Genomic DNA, 15007 nt, shown 5'->3' with positions numbered 1-15007 from the left:
GCCGCGCTCCCATGCATCGCTGCACCGTGGATTGCACCGTGGGTCACGCCACGCTCCCGTGCATCGCTGCACCGTGGGTCACGCCACGCTCCCGTGCATCGCTGCACCGTGGATTGCACCGTGGGTCACGCCGCGCTCCCGTGCATCGCTGCACCGTGGGTCACGCCGCGCTCCCGTGCATCGCTGCACCACGGATCGTGCCGCGCTCCCATGCACCTGGGCGGAGGCTGCAGCGCATTCGCCCAGGGCACCGTCCCGCGCCGCTGGGATCCGTGCGAGCGACGCCGAACGTGCCGTCGCCACGGCCACGCGGGCAGCAAAACCACCGTGTTCCTCGCAGAACGGGACGAATTCCCGGCGTTCTGGTACCAACCGCCTGCCGTGCCCGTGCCGGACGCAGAGACGCCGTCCGGGCTCGGCTCCTACGCTGCAAAAATCCCCGACGGCCAGCGAGGTTCGGCCTTGCCGGCGGCTGCTCGCGGCACCGGGCTCGTACGGGCGCTGCGGGGCAGGGGGGGAACCCGTTTGCAGCGCCGACAGGCGATCCTGGGAAAAAAAAAACACCCCAAATCGTCATGTTCCAGCCTGAATTTTGGCCAGGCCAAAAAAAAAAAAAAAAAAGAAACGGAGAAAGGCTTTTTCCGGACGTCGGCTCGTCCCGGGACTCGCGCGGCAGCCGATCGCCGCCGGATGCTCGAGCGCTCAGCCGCCGCCGCCGCGTCGATTTGGGCCGAATTAGCCCAAAGCCGAGGGCAGGAGCGCGGGGGCCGGGACCCTCCCGGCTCAGCCGCTTGCCCCAGAGAAAACCGGGGGGAGGAGGAGGAGGAGGAGGAGGAGGAGGAGGGCTGGGCGCCGCCGAAGGCGAGGCGGGTGCCGGCCGGCCGGCCGCTCCGCGCGGGGCCTCCTTTATTTTTGATTCTCTTTCTTTCGACGAGTAGTAATAAATTAGAAGTCTAGTTACCGCCGCGGCTCCGCTCCTGCGTCCGGCCCCGTCTCGGTCTCCCACCCGGCTCCAGGGTTGGAAACGTCGGGATCTGGCACCCTGCAGCTCTCCTCGTGCCGCTGGGAAAGGTGGCGCCCGCTTTGCCCACCCTCAGAGGGCAGGTCGTGGTGCCACCGTGATGTCTTTGGGCAAGTCGTGGTGCCGCCACGTCTTTGGACAAGTCATGGTGCCACCATGACGTCTTTGGACAAGTCATGGTGCCACCATGACGTCTTTGGGCAAGTCATGGTGCCTCCTTGATGTCTTTGGGCAAGTTATGGTGCCTCCATGACGTCTTTGGGCAAGTCTTGGTGCCACCATGACGTCTTTGGGCAAGTTATGGTGCCTTCATGACGTCTTTGGACAAGTCTTGGTGCCACCATGACGTCTTTGGGCAAGTTATGGTGCCTCCATGACGTCTTTGGACAAGTCTTGGTGCCACTATGACGTCTTTGGGCACGTCATGGTGCCACCATGATGTCTTTGGGCAGGTCTTGGTGCCACCATGACGTCTTTGGGCAGGTCTTGGTGCCTTCTTGACGTCTTTGGGCAGGTCTTGGTGCCGCCATGACGTCTTCGGACAGGTCTTGGTGCCTTCTTGACGTCTTTGGGCAAGTCATGGTGCCTTCTTGACGTCTTTGGGAAGCTACTGAGGGTCCTGAGGGCCTGCTGAGGGCTGGAGCTGGCTGGGACGCTTGCCGGGCTCTGGCTGCTCCTCCTCCTCCTCCTCGCAGAAATCAAGTGTTTCCCCCGGCGTCAATTCCCAGGGCAGAAAAACCGCAGCTGGGCGGTGACTTAGCGCGAGGGGCCGATGCTGGAGGGGGGTTTTCCATGACCCCCCCCCCCCCAGCCTCTCGCGTTTGGGGCCCAAATCCCAGAAAACCGGTTAAAACCCTGGAGCGGCCGAGGCGGGGAGGCGCCTCCGGAGCCGGGCTGCAGCATCCTCCCGCAGCTCGCCCGGCCCCACGTCCGCCCAGCGCCGGAGACCCCGGCGCCGTCCCGCGCCGGCAGCCGACCGCCTGGGCGGAAAACGAGCGGGATTTTTTTTTTTTTTGTTTTCCTTACGTTTAAACAGAATTTCTGGCCAAATTGGAAGCAGCGGGGGGAGGGGGAAGAGCATTCCGGATCCGGGCTGGGATAGCAAAGCACTGGAGAGGGGAAACCTTGGGATGCTGCTCGCAGCGGTTCCTGCAGCAGGGGGGGGAGAATCTCCCGGCTCCGCGAGGCAGCCCGGACGCCGGGGCCCCCTCGGCGGTGGCGGCGGCGGCTCCTCCCGGCGCCGGTTGCAGCCCGGCTCCGTGCGCAGGGACACAGGAAGGGCCGCGGCAGCCGGAGCCGCAGGAAGCCGAGCGGAGCCGCCGGCCGGAGCGGGGGCCCTTCGCTCCCGGGAGCACGGACCGGCCGCGGGGCGTTTACACCCTCGAAATCCCCCCCCCCCGCTGCCGCATCCGCGGCCCTTTTCCAAGCTGCTTCCCGGGCCGGGATTACTCCGGTTAAACCCTGCCGCCCCTCCGCTGCCTCCCGCCCGCGTTTCCCCCCCCACCCCGGCCCGTTTTCCTCCCGTTTCTCCCCAGGATCGGTGTAGGAAGCGCCGCGCGGGACGGGACCCGATCGCGTGCGGAGCGGGAACGCCGTGCCGGAGAGCCGCCGGGCGCCAGGTGAGCCCGCCGTCCCCGGAAAACCCGCATCTTTCCGTAAAACCTTCCCTCCTCGGGCTGCAAAGCCCCGAGAAAAGGGGCCGCGGCCTTCCCCCAACCCCCCCCCCAAATCCCTCGATTTCTGGGGATCCGGATCCCGGGGATGAACCAGGCGGCCGTAATAAAAACAGCGTCAGCCCGGAGCGGCTCCCGGCTCCGAGGGGGCCGGACGCGGCGCCCGCCGCTCTCGCCAGCCTCCCCTGCTCTGCTCCGCAGGGCTCCCCCTTCCCGAGCCGGAGCAGCAGGCAGAGCCGGATCCCCGGAGCGCCGAGGGAGCGGAGAGCCCGGGAGCGGGCGGCGGAGGCGGGAGACGCCGGCGGGCAGCGAAGCGGTGGCTTAGCCCCGGCTTTTCCGTTCCGTTTTTCCCCCGTAAATCCCCGCTCCGCCCGGCTTCGCTGGCTCCGCTCTCTCCGTTAACGCCGGCGTTTCCAGCGAGGCACCGACGGCCGCAGGGCCGAGCCGGGCCGGGAGCGAGCGGACGGAGGCGGAAAGCCCCGGGGACGCATCGGAGAGGGCCCGCGGCGCCCAAAAACGCCCCGAAAGGGCGAAACCCTGCGTGCGGACAGAGCCAAAAATACATTTGTTAACGGTCCCCGGCGCGCGGCCGGCGTCGTCCTTGCTGCGCGGGCCCCGGAGCCCCGAGGAAGCCCCAAGCCGCGGTGCCCCGTCGTCTCGCCCCTCTCCTTCCCTCCTGTTTTCCCCGGGACGAAGGGGTCTTCGCTCGGAGCCGGCTCGGAAACGCCGGGATGGGCTAAAACCGGGCTGGGAGGAGCGGCGGCTCCAGCACCGCGCAGCGCGGCTGAGGAGGGCCAAGCTGGGGGGGGGGGCGAGGAGCGGGTAGAAGAAAATTAACAGAACAGGTGAAAACCAGGCCCAAACGGCTGCCAGCAGCGGCGCAAGGTCCCTGCTAACGAGCCCGATGGGCGCGGACGCCCGGGCAGCGAGGGCGTCGAGCGGAGCCGGCTTCGCCCCGGGGAAGGACGAAGGGAAACGCGCGGCACCGGGAACAGAGGCGGACGCAGGCAGCGCTCCACGGGGGAAGAGAGAAAGGAGGGAGGGGGGGAAAAAAAAATCCACTTTACTCCGGCTAAAATACACAGGGGAGCCGCTCACCCGCGCGCTGGCTCCGGGGCTGCCTCGAACCCGGGGCCGTTCTCATCGCAGCCGCGGCACGGCCGAAGCCCGGCAGGCCACAGCGGCACCGGCGCCGGCGGCACCCCCGCCCCGGCCCGCCGCCGCCGCCGCCTCCCTCCCCGGCCCGCTAGTGCAAACGAGCTTCCACGCGATTTGTCTCTTCACCAGGGAGAAAAAGGGTGTGGGGGGGAAAAAAAAGGAGAAAAATAATAATAATAATAATAAAAAAAAAAAACTCCAAAGTTCAAGGGGAAAAGAGCCAGAGGAGGAGGAGGGCGGAGGCAGATCCGACGCTCTCCCCCCAAAACGCCGGCGGGCGAGGACGTGCCTCGGGGCTCACGGGCGACGTGGCCGTGCCGACTGCCTCCCCCCGCCCCGGCCGAGTCCCGGGGGCAAAAGCACCAGAAATGCAGGGTCGGGGGGGGGGGGGGCGCAGAGAGGCACACGATTCCCCCCAAAAAAATACACCGCGTGCCCGTGCTCCGCGGCGCGCCGGCCAGCCCTGCGAGGGGGGTCGGGGGGAAGGTCTGGCCCCGGGGCTCCTCACCCACCCCCCGTTCGGCCGGCGCGGCGCAGGGCCCTCGCGGAGCCGGGTCCGGCACGGCGGCTTGCCGAGCGGGACGCGCCGGGGGCCGCGGAGGAAGGAGGGGAGCGAGCGAGCGTCACGGCTCCGCGGGGAGCCGGCGGCTGCGAGAGACCTCGCTGCGGTAACGACTCCGCTGCAGCCCGCCTCGCCCCGACAGGCTTCACCTTCGCCAAGACGCGGCTCGAGTCTCCCCGCGCGGAGCCGTCATCCTCTTTTTTTTTTTTTTTTTCTCCCCAAACGACGCTGCCGGCCTGCCGGGGAGGTGGCTGCCGCGGCGCCTCTCCTCCTGCCCGCGCCGTTCCCTGTGTCCGGGCTCCCTGAGGGAGGGAACGGGGCGAGAGGCGGAGGAGCAGCCGAGCCGGGCTAGAGGCTGACGCTGCGGTGGTGCTTGAACTGGCCGTGCCCGCCCCGGCGCCGGTCCCGCTCCTCCATCTCGTCGCTGTTGAGGCTGGTGGCGTCCGAGAGCCCCAGCAAGTGCTCCACCGAGTCGAACTTCTGCAGGTCGGAGGCGATGGTCTGCAGGCTGAGCACCGAGAGCGTGTCGGCCGGGGGACACTCGGCCCCGAGGCGGGAGCCGCCGGCCGCCGCCTCGGCGCCGCCGTACTGGGGGGCGGCCTCGGCCCCCACCGGCGAGGCCCGGCGCACGACGAGGCGCTGCAGGCGCCGGGCGTGGATCTGCTCGCTGATCTGCTCCAGGTTGCGCAGGGCCACCGAGTAGCGCGTCTTGGCCTGCGACACTTGACGCTCCAGCGCCGTCACCTTGGCCTTGTGCTCCTGCAAAAACGGGGCGGGCGGGGGGGGCACAGACAGGGGGAGGTCGCATCTCCCTCACCCTCCCCGGTCCCGGCCTCCCCACACCTCGTTCCTAACGGGAAAGGGGTCACGTTCCCCCCCCCCCCCCCCCAACAGTCCGCTTTTCTCTCCCCACTGCTGAAGGTTGGCAGAAAAAACTGACCGTGCTGGGGGATGGCTCCCCCCGACCCCCACCCCCGGGTCCCCGCGTGGAGCGGGGCCTCCTCTCACCTCGAGGATCTGGTTGAACTGCGCCTTGAGCTCAAAATAAGGCTTGCTCTTCACGATGACGCGCTTGAGGGACTTCTGCAGGGCCTGCACCTTGGCCTCGGCCTGCTGGCACAGCTGCGTGACGCGCTGGTGCTCCCGCTCGCTCCGCAGCCGCTCTTCTTCCGCCTCGTTCACCTGGCCGACGGAAGGGGGTCGGGGGGGGGGGGGGACAAGCCGCAGACCCCTCAGCGCCGAGCCCCCCTCCCCGGACTCCAGCGGGGTGCAGGGGTGGGGCGCGGGGGACCGCAGACCCCTCAGCGCCGAGCCCCCCTCCCCGGACTCCGGCGGGGCGCAGGGGTGGGGCGCAGGGGGACCGCAGACCCCTCAGCGCCGAGCCCCCCTCCCCGGACTCCGGCGGGGCGCAGGGGTGGGGCGCGGGGGACCGCAGACCCCTCAGCGCCGAGCCCCCCTCCCCGGACTCCGGTGGGGTGCAGGGGTGGGGCGCGGGGGACCGCAGACCCCTCAGCACCGAGCCCCCTCCCCGGACTCTGGTGGGGCGCAGGGGACCGCAGACCCCTCAGCGCCGAGCCCCCCTCCCCGGACTCCGGCGGGGCGCGGGGGTTGGGGGGCACGAGGGGGACGGCAGCGCTCACTTTGCAGGTGGCGTGATTGAGCATCTCCTGCCAGGTGGGGTCCAGGCGGTTCTTGTCGGCCATGACGCCCTGCTCGGCCACGAAGACCATCTCGCGGGCCGCGTTGTGCATGCTGACGGCCCGCTCGTAGCGCAACGCCGCCTTCTGCGTCTCCTGCTGCGCCTGCGCCGGGGCGACGAGAGCCCTCAGGCTCCGTCCCGCTCCCTCTCCCGAGCCGGGGAAGGGATCCCGGCGTCCCGGCGCGCTACGACCCTCCGCGCGGAGCCCCGGAGCCGCCCGCGGAGCGGGGCACGCCGGTACCTCCTTGGCCAGGCGCCGGGCCTCGTAGTAGGGACGAGCCTTCTCGATGCAGTTTCCCAGCTGGGAACCCTGAGCGTTGAGCTTCCGGGCGGATTCGGAGAGGATCCGACGGTACGTGGTGCGGGCTTCCTGCCGGAGGGGGAGCAGAGGCCGCGTCGGCGCCGCGGCAAGAGCGGCGCGGGCGACGGCAGCCCCCTCCCCGCAGCCTCCGGCGCCGAGCTTTGCCTCCCGACCCGCGCGCTGACCCCACCGCCGAGCACCAAAATCGGCGGGGAGCAGCTCGAAGGCGGCCACCGAGGAACAGGACCGATCGCCGCAGCCCCCGCGCTGGACCAGCGCGGCACCCGGAGGGGAAAGCGGGTGGGAGGGGGGGGGGGAAGAAGCCGCCCTCTCGCTCACATCCAGCTGCAGCTCCACGCGGTTGATCTCCTCGTTGGCCTGGTTGAGATGCTCCAGCTCCTCCTGGGAAAGGGGAAAGCCCAAGCGCAGGGTGAGGACGGAGACTCCCCGGCAAAGCGCAGCCCCAGCGTCCCCCCGAACCTCCCCTCCCGGCACCGTTCCCAGTTCGCCCCTTCCCTCGCGTCTTGCCGCAGCGTCGTGGGTCTGCGCGGGCACCGAGGTATTCCCCATCCCTCACCCGCTTCCACCTGCCCATCCATAAAAAAAGGCCGGATTTTTCCTCCCCCAGGTTGTGCCCAGCGTTTTGGATCAGTGGAAAACCACCCTCGGGAGGCAGCAGGCAAGGAGCGGCTTTCAACCCCGGCTTTAGGGAGGATTAACTCAGCCAGAAGAGCGGATCCCAGGGAAGTTTAACTTCCCAGCGCTCGCTCAGGGCCCGAACGGGCCAGCGGCTGCAGAAGGGCGACTCCAAAGCGAGGAGGAGCCGGAGCCCTGCCGGGAACGAGCCGCCTCTTGCCACAGGCGCAGCTCACCTGTATCCTGGGGTCCAGCTCTTCCTCTTCCTCCTCTTCCTCGCTTTTCTCGGGGGCCGCGGAGTCCTCAGCATCGCACACGCTCTCAGAGGCCGCTGCGCCCGGCTCGTCCCCGTCGCCCGCGGACGCCTGCAGCTGCCCAGGAGGCGTCTGCCGCCCGTCGCCCGCGCCCAAGATCAGCCGCTGCTCCGAGTCTCCCATGGCGGGACCCCCGCCTCCGACGCCTCCTTCGCCAGCGCGGGCTGCGGCGGGTCCCGCTCGGGCGGCGAGCCGACTTCACCAGCGCGCGAGCATCCTAACCGGGGCGGCGGGCGCCGTTCCGGGCGGCGGAGCCATCGGCAAAAAACAACAACAAAAAAAAAAAAACTCGGGGGGCCGGGCGGCGCGGGAGGCCGAGCGGGACCCGAGGGGGCGGCGCGGGAGGCCCGGCCCCGGGGGTGGAGGGGGAAGCCCCGGCGGCGGAAAGCCTCCACCCCCGGCAGAGGCGCGCGGGGAATCGGGATCCGGCTCGATCCGCGGCGGCAGCGCCGGGGCGGGGGGCTGGAAAAGAAGCGGCGGGAAGCGAACGGGACGCGGGACAAAGCCGGCGGAGACGACAGAGCGTCCCAGACCGCTCCCAACGCGCCCCAACCCCCCCCCCCCCACCCGTGCCCCCTCCCCAAAACCCCCAACAGGCCCCCTCCAGCCCGCAGCTCTCAGCCCTACACACCTCAACGTGCCCCCTGCGTCCCCCCCAACCGTCCACTGCGCCCCCCACTCATGGCCCCCAATGCACCCCCCAGCACGGGATCCTGTCCCCCTGCTGCCCCCCACTCACGGGTCCCCAATGCACCCCCCAAACCAGGACTCTGCCCCTCCACTGCCCCCCCCAACTCATGGACCCCCAATGCACCCCCCAAACCACGACTCTGCCTCTGCACTGCCCCCCCCCCACTCATGGGCCCCCAATGCACCCCCTAACCCAGCCCCTACCCCACCGCTGCCCCCCAATCATGGGCCCCAATGCACCCCCTAACCCAGCCCCTGTCCCACCACTGCCCCCCACTCACGGGCCCCCAATGCACCCCCTAACCCAGCCCCTGCCCCACCACTGCCCCCCACTCATGGGCCCCCAATGCACCCCCTAACCCAGCCCCTACCCCACCGCTGCCCCCCAATCATGGGCCCCCAATGCACCCCCTAACCCAGCCCCTGTCCCCCCACTGCCCCCAACTCATGGGCCCCCAATGCACCCCCTAACTCAGCCCCTGTCCCCCGTCGCCCCCCACTCACGGGCCCCCAATGCACCCCCTAACCCAGCCCCTGCCCCCCATCGCCCCCCACACTCATAACCCCTTTACGCCCCCCCACACCCGCGGCCCCCCCAAAAGCGCCCCCCAACCTCTGCCCCCTCCGCCCCCCCCACCAGCAGCCCCCTCCCCGCCCCCTCCGACCCCCGAGCCTCCCGCCGGCGCCGCGGCCTCTGTTTACCTCCGGCTCCGCCAAAGCGGCTCGGCGGCAGCCCCCCTCCCCCGCCCCGTCCTCCCCGCGGCGGCGCCGCCGGAACCGGAAACAGCGCTCCGCCGCCTTCCTCCCGCCGTACGGAATGGCGGCCCGCGGCCGCCCGCCGCCGCCGCGCCGCCGCGCCGCCCCGTCCGACCCGCGGCGGCCCCCAGACCGGCTCGAAAATTATAAACTATCAGCGGCGGTTAGCTGCGTCCCGCTCTGCCCCGCTCGCCCCGCACGGAGGAGAGAAATGGAGGCGACTCTTCCCCGCTGGGCGCCGCCATCTTGTCTTACGGCCCTGGCCCGGCGCCTTCAAGATGGCGGAGCGCCGCGGACTGTTCCACTCCCAGCCCGGCGGGGGGGAGAGGAGGGCGAAACCATTATGTGTTTTAAACTCTGTGAAAGCGGGGGGGGAGGGGGGCGTGTTGGGTGGCCCCAGGTCGTCGCCAGCCGAGGGGATCGGGTTGAATTTACGGGCTTTAATTCAATGCGGATTTTTGAGGGGGGGTCGTCGAGGCAGCAGCCTTTGCACGCAGCCGTGTGGTGCACACACACGCACGTTGCACGCGCGCAGACGTCGCACACGCCTATGTGGTGCATGCACACGCACGTTGCACGTGCCCCTGCGCGGCGTGCACGCGCGCAGACGTCGCACACGCCCATGTGGTGCATGCACACGCACGTTGCACGTGCCCCTGCGCGGCGTGCACGCGCGCAGACGTCGCACACGCCCATGTGGTGCATGCACACGCACGTTGCACGCGCCCCTGCGCGGCGTGCACGCGCACAGACGTCGCACACGCCCATGTGGTGCATGCACACGCACGTTGCACGCGCCCCTGCGCAGCGTGCACACGCACAGACGTCGCACACACCCATATGGTGCATGCACACGCACACACGCGTTGCACACACCCCTGCGCTGCGTGCACGAGCACAGACATTGCACACACCCATATGGTGCATGCACACACACACACGCGTTGCACGCGCCCCTGCGCCGCGTGCACGAGCACAGACATTGCACACACCCATGTGGTGCATGCACACGCATGTTGCACACACCCCTGCGCCGCGTGCACGCACACAGACGTCGCACACGCCCATATGGTGCATGCACACGCACACACGCGTTGCACACACCCCTGCACTGCATGCACGTGCACATGCATTGCACACACCCATATGGTGCATGCACACGCGTGCGCGCACACACACACGCGCTCACACGCACACACACACACACACACAGAGCCCTCGGAGCCGCTGGTCCCAGTTCGGCAGCCCCCGGAGCTCACTGGAGCCACCGATCCCAGTACCGGTCCCGGTTCTGCAGCAATCCGGAGCTGCCGGTGCCGGTCCCGGTTCTGCCGGAGCCGGACGCCGGGGCAGCGCCTGCACGTCGCGCTGGTCCCGTCCGTCGCGCGGACGGCTCCTCCGGAGGCCGCCCGGGCCCGGCACGGAGCCGCATCCCGGCCCCGACCCCCGTCTCCTCCGAGCGGGGCGTCCCGGCCCCCCGGATCCCGGCCCCGCCAGGCTGAGCTCCACGGGCCGTGATTGCCCGGGAAGTGCTTGCAGGGCCGAGGGGTGGAGAGGGGGGAGAACTTGCTGGAGGCCATCGAGGAGCCATCAGCCTCCAGGCTGAGGAGCGTCCCACCTCCAGCCCACCTCCAAGGAGCGTCCCACCTCCAAGGAGCGTCCCACCTCCCAACACCTCCAAGGGGCATCCACCTCCCAGTCCACCTCCAAGGAGCGTCCCACCTCCGAGGTACATCCCACCTCCCAACACCTCCAAGGGGCATCCACCTCCCAGTCCACCTCCAAGGAACGTCCCACCTCCGAGGTACATCCCACCTCCCAACACCTCCAAGGGGCATCCACCTCCCAGCCCACCTCCAAGGAGCGTCCCACCTCCGAGGTACATCCCACCTCCCAACACCTCCAAGGGGCATCCACCTCCCAGCCCACCTCCAAGGAACGTCCCACCTCCGAGGTACATCCCACCTCCCAACACCTCCAAGGGGCATCCACCTCCCAGCCCACCTCCAAGGAGCGTCCCACCTCCGAGGACCATCCCACCTCCCAGTCCACCTCCAAGGAGCATCCCACCTCCGAGGTACATCCCACCTCCCAACACCTCCAAGGGGCATCCACCTCCCAGTCCATCTCCAAGGAGTGTCCCAGCTCCCAACACACCTCCAAGGGGCATCCACCTCCCAGCCCACCTCCAAGGAGCGTCCCACCTCCGAGGACCATCCCACCTCCCAGTCTACCTCCAAGGAGCATCCCACCTCCGAGGTACATCCCACCTCCCAACACCTCCAAGGGGCATCGACCTCCCAGCCCACCTCCAAGGAGCGTCCCACCTCCGAGGACCATCCCACCTCCCAGTCCACCTCCAAGGAGCGTCCCACCTCCGAGGTACATCCCACCTCCCAGTCCACCTCCAAGGAGCATCCCAGCTCTGCCGTACATCCCACCTCCCAACACCTCCAAGGGGCATCCACCTCCCAGCCCACTTCCAAGGGACATCCAAACTCCAAGCCCACCTCCAAGAAGTGTTCCCACATCCAAGCCCCCTTCCAAGGAGCATCCCGGCTCACAGGAGCATCCCCCCTCCAGCCCCATTCCCCCCCCAGGAGCATCCCGGCTCCCAGGAACATCCCCCCCCAACCTCCCCACCCAAAGGAGCATCCCGGCTGCCAGGAGCATCCCCCCTCCAGCCCCATTCCCCCCCCCCCCCCCAGGAGCATCCCGGCTCCCAGGAACATCCCCCCCCAACCTCCCCACCCAAAGGAGCATCCCGGCTCCCAGGAGCATCCCCCCTCCATCCCCCCCCCCAAAGGAGCACCCCGGCTGCCAGGAGCATCCCCCCTCCATCCCCCCCCCCAAAGGAGCACCCCGGCTCCCAGGAGCATCCCCCCTCCATCCCCCCCCCAAAGGAGCACCCCGGCTGCCAGGAGCATCCCCCCTCCATCCCCCCCCCCAAAGGAGCACCCCGGCTCCCAGGAGCATCCCTCCTCCTTCCCCCCCCCCCAAAGGAGCACCCCGGCTCCCAGGAGCATCCCTCCTCCTTCCCCCCCCCCCCCAAAGGAGCACCCCGGCTCCCAGGAGCATCCCTCCTCCATCCCCCCCCCCCAAAGGAGCACCCCGGCTCCCAGGAGCATCCCTCCTCCTTCCCCCCCCCCCAAAGGAGCACCCCGGCTCCCAGGAGCATCCCCCCTCCAGCCCCATTCCCCCCCCCCAGGAGCATCCCGGCTCCCAGGAACATCCCCCCCCAACCTCCCCACCCAAAGGAGCACCCCGGCTCCCAGGAGCATCCCCCCTCCATCCCCCCCCCCAAAGGAGCACCCCGGCTCCCAGGAGCATCCCCCCTCCATCCCCCCCCCCCCCGAGGAGCACCCCGGCTCCCAGGAGCATCCCCCCCCCCGAGCCTCCCCTCCCCGTTCTCCCCCCGGGAAGCCCCTCCGGGCGCTGCGGGGGGGTCGCGCCGCCGCTCGCCGCCTCCCCCGGCCGCCGGGCGCGGAGGCTGCACTTCCTGGGTCACCGGCGGCTCCCGCATCCGGGAGCCCCGCGGCCGAGCAGCCGCTGCGCCCCGCGCCGCCGGGGGGGGCTCGCGGCCGCCGTCGGGGAGCGCCCGCACCGGTACCGGCACCGGCACCGGCACCGGCCCGGAGCGGGGCGGGGAGCGACCGGCACCGGCCCCGCCACCGGCACCGGCCGGAGCGGGGAGCGACCGGCACCGGCCCCGCATCACCGCGGAGCGGGAGCGCCCGCACCGGCACCGGCACCGGCACCGGCCCCGCATCACCGCGGAGCGGGAGCGCCCGCACCGGCCCCGGCACCGGCCCGGAGCGGAGGGCGACCGGCACCGGCCCCGCATCACCGCGGAGCGGGAGCGCCCGCACCGGCCCCGCCACCGGCCCCGGCCCCGCAGCGCCCCGGAGGGGGAGCGACCGGCACCGGCATCGGCTCCGGCACCGGCCCGGAGCGGGGAGCGCCCGCACCGGCATCGCCCCGGAGGGGGAGCGACCGGCATCGGCTCCGGCACCGGCCCGGAGGGGGAGCGACTGGCACCGGCACCGGCCCCGCAACACCGCGGAGCGGGAAGCCACCGACACCGGCCCTGCATCAGCCCCGGAGAGGAGCGACCGGCACCGGCCCCGCATCGCCCCGGAGCGGGGAGCGACCGGGGCCGCCGGGGAGCGGGGAGCGGCCCGGCCCCGGAGCGCGGCAGCCCCGGCGCCGGCCCGGGTCCCGGTCCGGCCCCGGCCCCGGCCCCGGCCCCGCAGCGCCTACCGGGGGCCGCAGCGCCCGGGCCGCGCCGCAGCCTCCCCCCCCCCCCCCCGGGCCGGGCTCTGCCCCCGCCGCTGCCCGCAGGTAACGGGATGGTGGGGGGAAGGGGAGGGAGGTTCGGGGGGGGCCCGTGACCCCCCCCCCCGGCTCCCGCCACCGCTGCCCCCTCCCCGTCGGGGCTCGGTGCCCCCCGGTGCATCTGGAGCCCCCCGTGACCCCCCCCCCCGCCGCCGCCCCAGCGGGTTTTTGCCCCCCCCCCCCCCATCTCGCAGCAGGTGCCGGTGAACCGCGCCGGGCCCCGGCGCCGCCGCGGCGTCATGCAGGAGAGCTACGAGTCGCTGATGCTGCTGGGTGAGGATTTCACTCCCCCCGCCCCCCGTCCCCCCACCCCGGGCCGCCCCTCCACCCTCCCCCCACCTCGGCGGTGCAGAGATTCTCCCCCAACACCCCCCGCTCCGTGCAAAGATCCCCCCACCCCGGCCCACCCCGGGGGCCGAGCCGAGGCGGCCGCTTCCCGGGCTCCGGCGCGGCCTGGCCGGCGGGAAATTCCCACGCTGCCCGCCCCAACAGACCCACATTTGAGGGAGTTAGGGTTTTTTTTTATTATTATTATTATTTTTAAGGCGTTTCTCGCGGGCGTAGTTTAAAAATGGCTTTGAGAGCGCGAGCGGAGCTGCCGGCAGCGAGGGCCGGCGCAGCCCCGAGCGCCCTTCCCGCCGCTCCCGTTTCCCTCCGCTCCGCCTCGAGCGCGGCCGCGGCGGCTCCAACGCGGCGAAGACGGGCGCGCGCGTGGCCCGCGGCGGCCTGACGAGCGCGGGCTCTCCCGGGAGCAGACTTCCCCATCCCGAAGCCCACCGTCGTCTCCCGGCCGGAGCCGGAGGAGGAGCTGGGGGTGCCGGACCCCAACGACTCCAAGGAGTGGGAGATCCTCAGAGTGGCCCCGGCAGGTGAGACCTCCCCGGAGCCGGAGCTTCCCCCTCCCTCCGGCCTTTTTCCCGGTGGGTTTGCCGGGAAAGCCATCACCGTCGGGTTTTTCTCCCCGCCGGGGCAGATGACGGCACGGGCAGCGAGGACGAGGAGGAGGCGGCGGCGCCGGAGCGGGAGGCTGCCGAGGTGGTGGAGCTGGACCTGATCCTGTCGGGAAGAGCGGAGGGAAGCGGCTCGCGGAGCCCGGAGGCGGCGGGAGCCGACGGGAGCCAGCGCGGGCCGGGCGCCGGGGCCGGGGCGGGCGCGGGGGAGGCGCGGGGCGCCCGGGGGGGCCGCCGCGGCCGCCGGCGGGAGACGCCGCAGAGCTGCAGCCAGTGCGACCGAAGCTTCTCGCGGCGCTCGGAGCTGCTCGTGCACCAGCGGCTGCACACGGGCGAGAAGCCCTACAAGTGCCTCGACTGCGGCAAGGGCTTCACGCGCAGCTCCAACCGCAACGCCCACCGGCGCATCCACACCGGCGACCGGCCCTACGCCTGCGGCGCCTGCGGCAAGAGCTTCAGCCAGAGCTCGGACCTGGTGAAGCACCGGCGGCTGCACGGCGGCGAGCGGCCCTACGCGTGCGCCAAGTGCGGCAAGAGCTTCAGCTGGAGCTCGGACCTCGTCGTGCACCAGCGCATCCACACGGGCGAGCGGCCCTACAAGTGCGCCGAGTGCGGCAAGAGCTTCAACCGCAGCTCCAACCTCAACACGCACCAGCGCACGCACCTGGGCGAGCGGCCCTACAAGTGCGCCGAGTGCGGCAAGGGCTTCAGCTACAGCTCGGCCTTCCTCAAGCACCGGCGGACGCACACGGGCGAGAAGCCCTTCGCCTGCGCCAGCTGCGGCAAGAGCTTCTTCGAGAGCTCGGCGCTGGCGCGGCACCAGCGCATCCACACCGGCGAGACGCCCTACGAGTGCCCCCACTGCGGCAAGAGCTTCAAGCAGAGCTCGTCCCTCATCACCCACCTGCGCGT

At 70.9% G+C, this 15007-nt stretch overlaps 1 protein-coding gene and 1 long non-coding RNA gene across 3 annotated transcripts; one reads left to right on the top strand and one right to left on the bottom strand.

The window, feature by feature from the left end:
* Positions 1-2131: 2131 nt before the first annotated feature.
* LOC134152892 (uncharacterized) lies at positions 2132-3271 on the top strand. Its single transcript, XR_009961089.1, has 2 exons — positions 2132-2640; positions 2896-3271. It is a non-coding gene; the product is annotated as an uncharacterized LOC134152892 (long non-coding RNA).
* Positions 3272-3735: 464 nt separating this feature from the next.
* Positions 3736-8827, bottom strand: SH3BP5L (SH3 binding domain protein 5 like). Of its 2 annotated transcripts, XR_009961086.1 has the most exons (8): positions 8757-8827; positions 7287-7826; positions 6754-6816; positions 6355-6483; positions 6055-6216; positions 5423-5596; positions 4564-5173; positions 3736-3972 (listed from the first exon to the last, which is right to left on the bottom strand). XR_009961086.1 is itself a non-coding variant. In XM_062598615.1 (7 exons), the coding sequence occupies exons 2-7, from the start codon at positions 7485-7487 to the stop codon at positions 4763-4765; spliced, it is 1140 nt and encodes a 379-aa protein (XP_062454599.1). In that variant the 5' UTR covers positions 7488-7826; positions 8757-8827; the 3' UTR covers positions 3736-4762. The 2 variants fall into 2 exon arrangements, 1 of the variants encoding a protein (XP_062454599.1); XM_062598615.1 differs by having other exon boundaries at positions 3736-5173.
* Between the last annotated feature and the right edge of the window lie 6180 nt (positions 8828-15007).

This window comes from Rhea pennata, chromosome 34, assembly GCF_028389875.1.
Source record: "Rhea pennata isolate bPtePen1 chromosome 34, bPtePen1.pri, whole genome shotgun sequence".
Classification (NCBI taxonomy): Eukaryota; Metazoa; Chordata; class Aves; order Rheiformes; family Rheidae; genus Rhea; species Rhea pennata.
The sequence above is the reverse complement of the archived record's forward strand: the minus strand, read 5'-3'. Positions and strand labels throughout refer to the sequence as shown.

Bases quoted from the DNA above. Each gene is read 5' to 3' on its own strand.
- SH3BP5L (XM_062598615.1), bottom strand. From the start codon at position 7,487: ATGGGAGACTCGGAGCAGCGGCTGATCTTGGGCGCGGGCGACGGGCGG. The intron at 6,484-6,753 runs GTGAGCGAGAGG...CCCCTCCGGCAG, and splicing joins GCGTGGAGCTGCAGCTGGAT to GAAGCCCGCACCACGTACCG. The intron at 5,174-5,422 runs GTGAGAGGAGGC...CCGTTTTTGCAG, and splicing joins AGTTCAACCAGATCCTCGAG to GAGCACAAGGCCAAGGTGAC.